The sequence below is a fragment of the Falco rusticolus genome, chromosome 4 (genome assembly GCF_015220075.1).
Source record: "Falco rusticolus isolate bFalRus1 chromosome 4, bFalRus1.pri, whole genome shotgun sequence".
Taxonomy (NCBI): Eukaryota; Metazoa; Chordata; class Aves; order Falconiformes; family Falconidae; genus Falco; species Falco rusticolus.
In genome coordinates, this window is record NC_051190.1 from 44630717 (window position 1) to 44644027 (window position 13311).

Sequence of the window (13311 nt, forward strand, 5' to 3'; positions counted from 1 at the left end):
CGCCAACTGGGTTTTTAAAGCTAAATCCGATACTACAGGGATCCCTGTGTGCCGTGTTGATGTCATGTTGGCAGAAGTTGCTTTACTCCTTTTATTTCAACACAGCGGCCTTGGTCTTCCTGAGCCCTTTAACTGTGTTCATCAATAGGTGCTCTGCTCTGTTTTTTTTCTTACGTCGGTGCAAGTCACACGCTGTTCCCCGCGCCCAGGAGCAGCAGGCAGGGTCCGCTCTGCAGAAATCCAGTGAGCCACTTGGCACCGTCCCCCTCCTTGCCATCATTAGCTACAAAGTGGGGATTTAGTCTTCAGAAACAGAATCAAACCAGCAGCCGCTGTGGCGTGGCTGGAAGGTCACCAAAGTTGGACTCTTGAGATAAATAAATTGCCGGTGTCTGTCTGGCAAGCACTGTGCTGGCTGCCCGGCTGGCGTGAAAATGTGGGTGGCTGAGCATGAGCGAGCGTGGCATGGGGGGCCACCATGAAATCACCTCCCCCCAAAGGCATCGGGGCTTGTTTGCCCCGAGCGGCTGTTGCAAGAGCTGGGGGGCTGAAGTGACGCTTGTAGAGGGTTCGGCGTTTGGGAGGAGCTGAAGGTTATTGCATCAGGTCACCCCGAATCACCTGGGTTTACCCCCCCTTTGGTTTCCTTTTTTACAGTGTGTCGTGCTGCTCTTTGTACCTCTGCTTGGCCAAAGGAGCTGGGGCAGGGGTCTCAGCCGCAAAGCCCTGTCTCACGACTGAACCCCCCCCTTGCTGCAGGGTGGGCGAGCACTGCCGAGCCTTTCCTCATCAGTGACCAGGAGCTCCGTGCTGCCAGGGCGCGGGGGGTGCGTTCCATGTCCCGCACGGAGGAACGAGGAGGAACAAGCCCAGGGCAAAGTGCAGGGCAGCCGGTTGGCCCCGGACTCTGAAGCGGGAGGGCAAAAAAGCATGAGGTGGTGGCGCCTTGGTGAAGGCTTCATGGGGAAGGGGAAAGGTTGGGCGGCCGCGGCAGACGTCCCTCGTGTGCCGTGGCTGTTTGTGAGGGCATGGCCGGTTCTGGGCCGCGGAGGCAGGGCTCTGCATAGGCTGGGGGGAGATAAACACTCGTGTGTGAGCAGGGGGTGTGCGAGGGAAACGCTGGGCTCCCAGCTGGATGCAGAAGCCTTGAAACTCCTGTTCTCTGCTCAGTTCAATCCATTGTTAAAGGCAGGGATGAAGCGTTGGCTTTCATGTGCTGCATTCTTTCTCTCTTCCCCTTACAGATCTGAAGAGGTGTGTCCTCTTGGCTCTTTTAAGTACTTAAGGTTTCCAGAATGAATTGGGGGGGAAAAAAACCCCAACCCACCAGCCCCTGAGCTTTCAGAAGGCTCTTCTGGAGTGGTTTTATCCTTTCCCCGCAGCCCTTAGCACCAATTCTCAAGGCAGCCCTTGAGCACAGAGACCAGCACGGACCCTCGTATGGACACAGGGGTGTTCGGCTGCTGGGTGCCCCCCCCCGGGACCCCCTGGCCTTTCCCCCAGGCGGTTCTGGCGCTTTAAGGGCGCTGCCTGTTTGCTGGGGCCAAAGTCCACGGGCTCCAGCAGCGGTGACGGCCGTGCTGGGGATGCAGCTCCCCGCCGTGCCGGGCGTGCTCGCCCCGTCCCTGCTCGCCATCCCCGTGGCCTTCGGCATCAACAGCGCGACCACCTTGGCAGAGTGAGTGCAGACCAGGGACAAAGCTCTGGGGCAGGGTGCTGGGTCCTGGCCTCTGTTGGTCCTGGATGCTGGGTCCAGCCTGGCACTCGGGGGGAGCATCCAGTCTGGCCCAGGGCAAGGCTCTGTCGGCGGGTGGTGGGAGCCATCCCACCCGGGACAGGCCACTGGGTCCCATCCAGACCTGGAGAGGGGGGAGCAGTGCCCAGGGCAGGGTGCTGGAGTTCTCCGGCATGGTTCATGGCTGCCTTCATGGCTTTTAAATCCCGCTGTCGGTGGGGACACGCAGCAGGCTTGCCCAGGCTCAGCGCCAGCACGGAGCATGCTGGGGCTCGCCGACAGCCCCAGTCCCCAGCAATGAGGGTGCTCAGCACCTCCTTGATTTATCAGAACCCTCTCCAGCCACCTGGCCCCACCCCAGCCCCTGGGCCAGAGGGACAGGACCCCCAACACTGGGTGTCACCTCCACACACAGCCATGCCACCCCGGGCACTGGGGACCCCACCACACCTTGGATCCCCCCCTGAGTGACCCCCTGGCAGTTTGGCTGCTGGCGTGTCCCAGAGTGGCCGATGCCACCCCTCGTCACTGCCACTGCCTGGCAACAGCCCCGCTTTTGGGTTTACTGCAGCGTTGACCCCCCTGCGATGCCCCAGCCCAGCCATGTTCTGGGGGCTCAGCACATCTCCGGCCATCACCCTCGCCTGGGGGGTTTGATACCCCCAGCCAGGGTCCAGCTCCCGGTGAGCCCCCCAAGCCCCACCCCCTTCCTTGCTTTATTTTCTTCTATGTAAAACCACCTTCTGGCTGGTTACTCTTATTTCCAGTCTCACACCCCAGGACCTGCCAGCTACGGGTTTCCCCCCGTATTTCCATCCTTTCATTCCTGCCAAGCCCCTTGACTCTCCTTTTCCCATTAATTATACATTTCTTTTTATAGCTAATTTCTGCTTTTGCTTCACCAGCAGGAAGGGCTTTTAGCCAAACTTTTAAAGCCGGGGCTTTCCTGGCCACCTGATAAACTTTACTTAAAAATTTTAATTTCCTGGTTTTCATTCCCATCTTTTTGGTCTCCTCTTTCCCTTCCATCCCATGGTGATGCTGCACTGTTGCAGCCCAGATCTCAGGGATCCATTGCTATGAAATCCACAGCCCTTCTGCACAATGCGGCATCGGGTGCAAACCATCGGTAGGATGCTCTGGGGAGCACCGACCCCCCCAACCTGCCCCCCAAATTAAAGCCTGTAACAATATTATTCTCTGGCCTGGGCGTTGCAGGGGTATGCCGAGTGGGATACATCCCCCTGTTCCTTAACTGGTCCCCGCTGTGGGACGAGCGATGGTGGCCTCAAAGCCTGGCAGGGTGAGTTGGGTGCCCTGAGCACGGCACCCTGAGGTGCTGGTGCGTGTGTGGGGTGGCCCCAGCATCAGCACGTGTTGGTGAGTCTCAAACCCCATCACACGCCCGGTCCCATGGTGACCGGAGGTGCTACTCCACTGCAGCATCCGTGTTTGAATTCTGAATTAATCGTTCTGTGGGAGTAATTAGTTGTGTAGTAATTAATTATACACTAGTAATAATGCACTTAGGTGGTGACACTTCAATTATTTTATTGTTTTGAGGTTTCTTCAAGAGCATCTGTTGGTTCAGACGTGCAGGGCGCGTGGTGAGGACAAGCTCAGCCTCACGTGGTGCCGCAGGGACACCCATCCTGTCCCTGGGTGCGGGGTCCTGGGCTCCCCCACCACTGTCCCTGTCAGAGTAATTCCGCCTGCACAAGGCAAACAGGAGCCAGGTGTTGTCACAGCCTCCTGTAAATGAGACCTGGGCTGTTCTCAGCCGGGTGACCCTGGGGCAGGGGGACAGCTGGCCTTTCATCCCTGGTCTCACATCCGCCGTGCTGTGCCGAGGAGCGCTCAGCCCGCTAATTGGGTGCTTCTCCAGGATAAGCTATTAACAGCGACGTCTGTGCAGACAGCTGCGACTTTGCCTTTTCTTTTTCTTTGGTAACAGGGTTAAAGGCTTGAGTGAAAAATACTGTCGTGTTTTCGGTGTCTCGTAGCTGAAGGCTTGGCTGGACCAGAGCTGCAGCTCTTCCGGCTGATGCACGTGCTTCTGGGAGGGGGTGCAGCAAGCTCGGGACACATTCCCCTTTTTCCTCGTTCTCTTAGGACACATTTTCAGTATATGTCTCCTTGTTACCAATTTGCTTTATCATTGGCTTCCCTGGTCTCTTGTGACAGTGGCCCATTGCCACAGCCTGGAGACGGAGGACGGCGCTGGGGCTTCTCCCCTGCCCTGGCACAGAGTCTTGGCGAGGCAGCCCCTTCCCCATCCGTGCCTGGGTGCCAGACCCAGGCTGCCTCCAGGCTTCGCTTCCTCGGGTTTAGTTCAGACCCCGGCGGAGCCGTTTCCTGCACCACAGAGGATGGGCAGCACCATGTGCCACCATGGCCCGCACTGGTGCTGGCGTGCAGGGTCTGATCCCGCTGTTCCCCCTGCTTTGGTGGAGACCTCTCAAAACCGGGGTCTGGGGGGGGGGGGGTGTTGGGGGGCAGAGGGAGTTTCACCTGGACCAGGAGAAATGGGGCTTCACTCCCCGGCCATGCCCAGGTGCTTGAACCCATCCTGCTGTCCTGCAGCAGCCCACTGGTGCTGATGCTGACGGTGGTGCTGGTGCTCGCCGGCCTCTTCTCCATCATCCTCCTCACAAGCGGAGTGAGCCACTTCCAGGACCCCCTTTTCTGTGGTGAGTCACCCTCGGGGTGTGGGGACTGATCCTGTGCTGGGACAGGGAGTGGAGAGCTGGGATTTGGGGAGCGCCGTGGGACCTGCTCAGAGCTGGCTCGCTCTCCCACAGTGTTCGTGGTGTTCTCCTTCACCTCCGTCGTCGACTTGATCATCTCACTGGAGGAGGATGGCTACATCTCTGGCTTCATGGAGGTCTACGTCAGAGAGGTACCACCTCACCCCACCGCGGGCTCTCACACCAACGAGCAGCCCTGTGCACCCGGCTCCAGTGCCGATGCTGCTCCTGCTCCCGAAGCTGCTCCTGCCCCAGAGGGACCATGCACGGAGCAGCCCCAGCTCCCGCGGGGTCCCCTAGGGGGTTGTGGGAAGGCATCTGCCCCCACCCCGTATGATCCGGTAACTTCCGAACGGGCAGGGCGAGCCCCACCTGCGCACGGCGCACGGCATCATGATCTGTTACTGGGATGGCATCATCCACTATGGGCTCTACCTCGCCATGATCGCGGCCATCGGCCAGAGGTGAGTGGGGACAGTAGCAGGAAGGCACGGTGGCTCCTGTGGCCGCGTGGCACCTTCACAGCTTAGGAGCTCGGAGGGGCTCGTGGGGGTTGGAGGATCCCGAATTTTGTGGGGAGGGGAGCTCTGAGCCTGGCAGAGGCGTCTGAGCTCGGTGTCTCTGCAGAAAGAGCTACAGGAACCTGGGTCTCTTCTGGCTGGGCTCTCTGCTGATGAGCATCGTCGTCTTCCTGCTTGGGAACCTGATAGGTACGGGGGTGCGGAGGGGGGCTCCGCTGCTGGTCCCTCCAGGCCGCCTCCATCCTGCCGGCTGGCAGCTTTGCTCCCAGGCACTTATCCTGCGGGCAGAGGAGGAAGGTGCTGACCTGGGGGCGAGCAGCAAGTATCGATGCTGAGCGCCCAGCGCCCTGCCGTGCCTATCCTGTACTCTCCTTCCTCAGGGAAATACAGCTCTGACCTCAGCCCTGCCTTCCTCCTCAACCTGCCCTACATCCTCATCCCCATCTGGGCTGGGGTGAGGCTCTTCCAGCAGCCCAAGGTCCTGCCATGCCTCAGCCCTGAGAAGGTGAGCTGGGAGCTCAGGCTCCACGGGGAGCTGCACCGGGAGCCGTCAGCTTTATCCCCCTCCTGGGCCTGGACCGTGTGGAGCCGAAAACACGGCGTTTTCCATCTCCCAGGTTGCAGAGGAGCAACGCAAGTGCCTGTACCAGCGGCCCCAGGACATGGGGCTGATCCTGGTCCTGCTCCTCACCGCTGCATTCACCTTCTTCAGGGGGATGGTGAGTGCTGGTTCCCCACATGGGGGTCCCGGAGAGGGCTGTAGGGGTCCCGTGAGTCCATGGGGTCCTGGGGAGGGTCCATCTGCCCCACACCCACCTTCCCTCCACTCTTCGTCCCCAGGTGGTTTTGGACTGTCCGGCTGATTCGTGCTTTGAGTACATCTACCAGCACGAGCCGTACCTGCGCGACCCTGTCGCCTACCCCAAAGTGCAGGTGAGTGGGTGGGAGGCAGGGCTGGATCCCTCCGTGCCGCCGGGGGACGGGGCGACCCTCTCCGTGTGTGACCCCCCCAGATGCTGATCTACATGTTCTACGTCCTCCCCTTCTTCTGCCTCTGCATCTACGGGCTGGTGCTGCCTGGCTGCTCCTGGCTGCCCGACTGGAGCCTGGTGTTTGCCGGTGCCGTGGCGCAGGTGAGGGCCACCCCTGGCTGCAGGGGTGGGGGGTGACAGTGGGACCCCCGGGCTGGGTCTTGGTCCTGGCCAGGGGAGAGCAAGTGGGGGGCCAGGGCTGAGCCTGGGGTGACAGATCCGCCCCCACCGCTGCATGTGGAGCAGTTCCCACCGCCGCTGCCCGCTAATTACTTTGGCCTCGGTGGATCTTAATGGAGCCGGGGATTAGTTTGCCAGAAATAGGCTGGCGCGAGCCCGCAGGTCTATAGATAGGATGCGCTGGGTGTGCTCCTGCCAAACACCCTTCGGTGCTGGGATGGGCTGCAGTGGGCCAGGCCCCCCCATGCCACCCTGTGTCCCCAGGCTCAGTTCTCCCACCTGGGCTCCTCGCTGCACGCCCGCACGCCCTTCCCCTACCAGACCCCTGAAGATGTCTGGTGGAGCTTCCTCTTCACCAACGTCTTCTACGCACTGGGCCCCCAGCTCCTGGCCCTCCGCTGCCTGCGCTGCCCTGCCTTCTTCCTGCCCGCCACTCCTGCCAGCCTGCACGCCACCAAGAAGCACCAGTGACATGTCCTGCCCCCCCCAGGGGGCTGCTGCCCGTCTCCCCTCTCCCCGCCAGAGCAGCCTGTTGTGGGACCTGGCTGGCAGAGTTGTCCCCAGGGATGCTCTGGTCCCCGCTGTGTTCCCTGGCGCTGTGGGATGTGCTGGAGGGGACCCCAGGGTGCTCGGCGGGGGCATCGCTGCAGCCGCTGCTCTGCCCTTGCTCAGGCCCGCGGGGGTCTTGCTGGTGGGGGGCTGTGGGAGCTGGGCTCCACTCCTGGCGGGTCCCCGGGGGCCGAGCGGGCCCTGAGCCACCCCGGTGCTCCCAGCCACGCCGTGAGGATGCAGGAGTGGGGACTGTGCCAGGAAAACACTGTTTACAAAATAAAGGAGCAAAGGTTTGGCTCGTGAGCCCCCGTCCCTAGAGCTGGGGATGTCACCCCCGTGCAGCGGCCAAAGCACTGTGGTGGCCTCCCACGACACCCACTGGGGCCCGGGGGGCTCTCGCTCTCTGCCCAGGGCCGGGAGCAGCTGCCAGACTGTGTCCCCTGCTGCCCTTTGGGGTGCAGGGGCTGGGGGGGGCTCCTGCTGCCTGTGCTGCCCTTGGCACCACGGCTCAGGGTCGGGGCGGGGGGAGCCGGGGGGAGGGGTGCCCCTACCTGTGCCAGGGGTGCACGTGAGTGGGGGTACAAGCGTGTGGGGGGATGCACACAGGTGGGGGTGCACACAGTGGGGGGATGCACACAGTGAGGGGATGCAGAAGCATCAGGGGTGCACATGAGTGGGGGGATGCACATGGGTGGGGGGATGCACACATGTCAGGGGTGCACACAGTGAGTGGATGCACATGGGTGGGGGGTGCACAGGGGTTGGGGGTACACATGGGTGGGGGGATGCACACGGGTAGAGGTGCACACGGGTGGATGGACATGGGTGGGGGGTGCGCATGGGTGGGGGTGCACACAGGTGGGAGTGCACATGGGTGGGGGATGCACATAGGTGGGGGTGCACATGGGTCGGGGTGCGCACGGGTAGCGGGGGTGCACATGGGGGGATGCACACAGGTGGGGCTGCACACGGGTGGGAGTGCACATGGGTGGGGGATGCAAATAGGTGGGGGTGCGCACGGGTGGAGGTGCATATGGGGGTTGCTAGCAGTGGCTCTGGGCTGCCCTTGCGGGGGCCGAGGGGGGAGCATTTACCCGGTTGAACTGCTCATACCCCGCGGGCTCCGGGCCCGCAGCCCGGCCCGGGGCTCCCGGCAGCACCGGGGGGTCCCGGGGGTCCCGACGGCCGCGGCCGGGGCCGGGCGGGCCGGTGACCTTGGCAAGCCGGCGGCCCTGCGCAGCGCCGGGAGCCGGGGCAGGGCCGGGCCGAGCTCCCGGTGCCGCCCCCTGCGCGGAGCCGCACCGGCAGCACCGGCGGCACCGGAGCGCTCCTGCGGCCGGGCCCCCCCCGCGGGCCGGCACCGCTCCGCGGAGACACGGTGAGTGCGGGGGAGGGGCTGCGGCCGCGGGGAGCCGGGACGGGACCCCCGGGACGGGACCCCCGCCACCGGCACCCCTGCACCGGCAGCCCGGGCGGGGGCTGCTCTGGCTGCGGCGGCCGGGCTGGTCCCGCCCGCGCTGCGCTGCCCGCTCGGGCACCGGCGTCCCGCAGCCCCGGGGCCGCCGCAGTGTCCCGCACTGCAACACCGCACCGGCCGCGGGGCCGCCGGGGGGGACAGCGGGGGGGGCGCTCCCTCCGCCCCCGGGGGGGCCACCCCGCTCCCCCTGCCCCACAGCCAGGCCCTGGGACAGTGGGGGGGCCACCACACTCCCCCTGCCCCCGGCCGGGCCCTGGGACCCCCGGGGGGGCCACCCCGCTCCCCCTGCCCCACAGCCAGGCCCTGGGACCCCCGGGGGGGCCACCACACTCCCCCTGCCCCCGGCCGGGCCCTGGGACCCCCGGGGGGGCCACCCCGCTCCCCCTGCCCCACAGCCAGGCCCTGGGACTCCCCGGGGGGGCGCCCTGCTCTCCCTGCCCCACAGCTGGCCCTGGCTCCCCAGCCCCCTCCTCTCGGGCAGGGGGGCTCATTCCCACGATGGACGGGGGGGCCACTCAGCCGGGCTGGCTTGTGGGGCTCCCCAGGAGCACGGGGCTCAGGCCCCAGCCCGCGGGGAGGAGGGGGTCGCAGCCCCCCAGGGAGCGGGGGGGCTCTGCCGTACATCTCTCCCGGCTGTGCCTGGGGAAGCGGGGATGCAGCCGGCGGGCTTGGGGGGGCTCCAGCAGCCACAGCCCCCTCCCGGGCGTCAGTTCAGTTTCCAGATGTGCCGGCGCTGACATAAATAACTCAGGCGATCCGGCCGGCGCGGCTGCCATGAAATATTCATCCGGCTGTAACCGAGCGGGTGAAGTGGAGTTCAGTGCTGGCGCAGGCCGGGGGCGTGGGGGTCCCTGCGGGTTGGTGGGCTCCGTGGGAGGGGTGATGAGTGACCCAGCACAGCCCTTCACCCCCCTCTGCTTGGGGTGGGTGAGGTGGGAGACAGGGTGAGGGGCTCCCCAGGAGGGGTGTCAGTGGGTGATGGTATCACCTCCCCCAGCCGGCACAGCCCCCACGGGGTGTGGGTTGGGGGCCAGCATCACTGCGGGGGGGCTGCTGAAGCAGCTGGGGGTCAGGTAGAGCATGGGTTTGCTCACAGACCTCCCCTCCGCCGCTCTCCTCCCTGGGGGGGGTGGGAGGGTGCTGAGGGGCTCTGCTGTCCCCCCAGATGCGTCCCCAAAGTCCCTGGGCGGCTGGCCCGGCAGCTCTGCTGCTCCTCGCTGGTGTCCTCGCCTCCGACCCGCCGCTCAGCACCCGGGGACGGAAGAAGGTGGTCCATGTCATGGGTGAGTGGGGACTGGGATCTGCAGCAGGGGGCTGGGCTGGTCCCCAGGGTGGGATGAGGGGAGCCATCCTGCAGCCGTTGGGCTCTTGGGTTTAATATCCATTAAAGCCTGATCAGGGTCCTTGGGGCACCCATTGTGCCCCCTGCCCTGGGCAGGAGCTGCCCGACCCTCTTCGAGGTTTGCAAAGTCCCCAAAGGAGGGAAATTGCCCCCAAAGGAGGGAAATTCCCCCCCAAGGTGGTCCCGCTGCCTGCCCCACACCCCCAGCCTGCCTTTGTCCCCACCACGGGTCCTGCCCGTGTGCTGGCACTGCCTGGGATGGAGGCAGGGGCAGACTTGGGGACAGGGGCACCCCTGAGCTCGGTGTCCCTTGCAGAGGGTGACAGCGGGGCCGTGGTCGTGCAGACAGCCCCGGGGAAGGTGGTGACACACCGGGGCGGCACCATCATCCTGCCCTGCCGGTACCACTACGACGTGTCCGCCCACGACCCGGCCGAGATCCGCCTCAAGTGGACCAAGGTGACGGAGCCCATGGCCTTCGTGGATGTCTTTGTGGCGCTGGGGAAGGCGCGGCGGGCGTTTGGCAGCTACCGCGGCCGCACGGCTCTGCAGGAGGATGGCTTCGGCGACGCCTCACTCATCATCCGCAACGTCACCCTGCAAGACTATGGCCGCTATGAGTGCGAGGTCACCAACGAGCTGGAGGATGACACCGGCATGGTCAAGCTGGACCTCGAAGGTAGCGGCGTGGCTATGCTGGGGAGGAGGGACTGGGATGGGGAGGACACCAGGTGTCCCCATGTCCCACGCGGGATGGCCAGGACGCGGTTCCCGATGCTGCGTCCCCGAGCTGGGCTTGGTCTTGCTTTATGGCTGGTTGTTTTTCCTGGCGTGTGCCATGGTTTATTGCCTCTGTTATTGGCTTTTATTGTTGCTCCAGGTTTACAGGCTGGCAGCTAATAAACGCTGGAGATAGATAGCAGCACGGCCTCGTAAAGCACCACAGGGGGGATCGGGATGTGGCAGCAGCGTTGGTGCCGTGCGCGGCTCCAAGCCCACCAGGACAGGCTGCTGCAGCTGGGGACACCAGGAAAGGGGGGAAACCCTTTTTGGGGGCTCAGGAGGCACAGAAGCACTGCTCCGCTGGTATAGGCTCGCTCCAGGGACACCAGGGCTTGGCTGGACCCTGCACAGGCACCACCAATGTCTCCAGGTCCCAGAGCAGCAGGTCCTGGGGCACAGGGGTCCCTGCAGTCACAGGCCCGGGGGCCTTTGCGGTTACTGAGCAAAGCCTGGAGCATCCAAACTCCCCGAGCAGAGACGATGGCAGCTCATCTTCGCCGGGCTTTGCAGCCGGGTCTCCCAGCCCACGGCAGCCCCTGTTCCCCGCCGGCTGCCGGTGCCTTGCACTGATCACCCTCTTCGCTGGGTGCAGCTGCAAAATAAGGTGGGGGAGACCCCCAATACCCCAGCCCTCCTCTCCGTCCCCCCAGGCGTGATCTTCCCCTACCACCCGCGGCTGGGTCGCTACACCCTGAACTTCCACGAGGCGCAGCAGGCGTGCCTGGAGCAGGACGGCATCCTGGCCTCGCACGACCAGCTGCACCAGGCCTGGCTGGAGGGCATGGACTGGTGCAATGCCGGCTGGCTGGAGGATGGCTCCGTGCAGTATCCCATCTCCCGGCCGCGGGAGGAGTGCGGCCGCAAGGACACGCCGGTGGGGGTACGCAACTACGGCTACCGACACAAGGAAAGCGAGCACTACGACGCCTTCTGCTTCACCTCCAATCTCAACGGTAATGGCAGGGGGAAACTGAGGCACAGAGCACCCGGCTCTCTGTTTTGGCTGTGCAGGATGTGGGGGAGTCCCACGATGGTCCAGGAAGGTTCTCAGCCCTGGGCAAGAGAAGGATGCGGCTGCATGTGTCTCCCCTGGGCTCTGTGGCACATTAAGAGGGGATCAGTGCTGGGGACCCCCAGCAAGGACCAGGATCTGGCCCCATCACCTCTGGGGCTGAGGCACATGGTTTTAGCAGACCCTGTCTTCCCCGGGCAGGAGCAGGGATGGAGGTAATTGCAGCAGCAAACAGCCCGGGTGATGGATGAGGCCGGGGCCACAAAAGACAGATGGGAGCCAGGAGGGCTCCTGGGCTGTGTAAATTCCTCCCGGCTGGCAGGGCCGTGCGGGGGGGCTCTGCCGATGTTTATTTAATGGTGGCAGGCAGGATAAATAGCAGGTGTAATCACCACAAGGAGCCATCACCAACCACCGCCGTGCAGCCCCCATAAATCTACCCACACCATGGCGGTGGCTCCCCAGAGCCCACTCAGCTGGTCACCTCCTCCAGCCCCCCCCCCCAAAAAAAAGATGTATTTGGGGGAGGGTGTTGTCCACAGACCTTGCACCGCTCAGCCCCATCCCACCCTGCTAGGTACCAGTGTGGTGCAGGATGCAGGATGCTGCACCTGGGTCCCTGACAGCCCCCGCTTTGTCTGTCCGCCTCCCCCCCAGGCAAAGTCTACTTCTTGAAGACCTACCGCAAGCTGAGCTACACCGAGGCGGTGCAGGCCTGCAAGAACAACGGGGCGGCCGTGGCCAAGGTGGGCCAGCTCTACGCCGCCTGGAAGATCCAGCTGCTGGACCGCTGCGAGGCTGGCTGGCTGGAGGATGGCAGCATCCGCTACCCCATCGTCAACCCCCGGGCACGCTGCGGGGGCCGGGAGCCCGGCGTGCGCAACCTGGGCTTCCCAGACAAGAAGTACAAGCTTTTTGGGGTTTATTGCTTCAAAAAAGCTGGCCAGGCTGCCCCCGAGAAGGCGCTGGGTGGGGGGCATCCCAATCGCGTGTGAGGCTCACCCCCTCAGCGGGAGCACCCCCAGATTTGGCCGGGGACACCCCCACTGTATGCTGAGCTCCCCGGTGGCGCTGCCTCCTGCGACATGACAGCGCGGGATGCTGCAGGCAGCCCCTGCGTTGGACTGGGAGAGGTGCCCATGTGATGCCGGTGCGGCTGCTGTGCCGCAGGCTGCCGACAAAGCCCGGTGACGCTTGGGGAAACTGAGGCAGCAGGAGGGGAACGGCTTCAGTAGCCCAGCCAGGAGCCTGTGCTTGGATCCAGGGCTGGCTCCCCAGCTCGTTGCAGTTCTTGCTTATCAATCAGCATATTGCATGTGCTAGAGGCCCATCCAGAGCAAAGCAGGCTTGAGCCCCCCATGTCCGTGGTACCCAGCGCTACACTAAACCCCCCAGGAGATGCCATGGGCAGCCAGCATCAGGGGACTGGCAGGTCTTGGGGGGGGGGGCTGACCTGCCACAGGCTCTGCCCCATCCCCAGAATCCTACCTTGGCACGGGCAAGGATGGGGGGCACTGAGCTTGGCTTCATGCAACATGGGCAGCGGGGGTGGCAACCACAGCCCCTCCAGCACCCGCATGCACCCACTCGCCGCTGGCCGCCCCACGGGGCTGCTGCTGGAGCTGGGCAAGCTGGGCGGCCGCACACCCCTGCCTGGGGCTGGGGCAGCTCTTTAGCGCTTGGCTTCGTGCAGAAGTGGCTGATGCCGGGAGCGGGGAGGTGCTGGGTGGGCACGTTCCCTGCACCCACCTGGCCAAGCACCGGCTCGAGGCTTTTTGGCAGCCCTGGCGCTCGCGAGCTGGACGTAGATGAAATAAAAGCTTCGGCCGCTTTTTGAGAGCTGAGCCGGGCTCTCGTGTGTCCTTCCCTGGTGCCATCCTCAAGGGGCATCTTGGGTGTGAGGGGACCCCGGGCTGCCCTGTGCCACAGGG

General features: G+C 64.4%; 2 protein-coding genes across 4 annotated transcripts; both read left to right on the plus strand.

Annotated features, from left to right (window-relative positions):
- The first annotated feature begins 1557 nt into the window (after positions 1–1557).
- On the plus strand, positions 1558–7069 carry TM6SF2 (transmembrane 6 superfamily member 2). Of its 3 annotated transcripts, none has more exons than XM_037383584.1 (10): positions 1558–1678; positions 4319–4425; positions 4537–4634; positions 4843–4946; positions 5110–5192; positions 5384–5508; positions 5621–5722; positions 5844–5936; positions 6017–6136; positions 6479–7069. In XM_037383584.1, exons 1-10 carry the CDS (start codon positions 1587–1589, stop codon positions 6683–6685), a joined length of 1131 nt encoding a protein of 376 aa, XP_037239481.1. In that variant the 5' UTR covers positions 1558–1586; the 3' UTR covers positions 6686–7069. The 3 variants fall into 3 exon arrangements, with proteins under 3 accessions (XP_037239481.1, XP_037239483.1, XP_037239482.1); XM_037383586.1 differs by having other exon boundaries at positions 6599–7069; XM_037383585.1 differs by having other exon boundaries at positions 1599–1678; positions 4290–4425.
- Positions 7070–8013: 944 nt separating this feature from the next.
- HAPLN4 (hyaluronan and proteoglycan link protein 4) lies at positions 8014–13224 on the plus strand. The gene is made up of 5 exons (XM_037383587.1): positions 8014–8144; positions 9409–9526; positions 9902–10264; positions 11019–11321; positions 12038–13224. The coding sequence occupies exons 2-5, from the start codon at positions 9409–9411 to the stop codon at positions 12373–12375; spliced, it is 1122 nt and encodes a 373-aa protein (XP_037239484.1). The 5' UTR covers positions 8014–8144; the 3' UTR covers positions 12376–13224.
- The last annotated feature ends 87 nt before the right edge of the window (positions 13225–13311 follow it).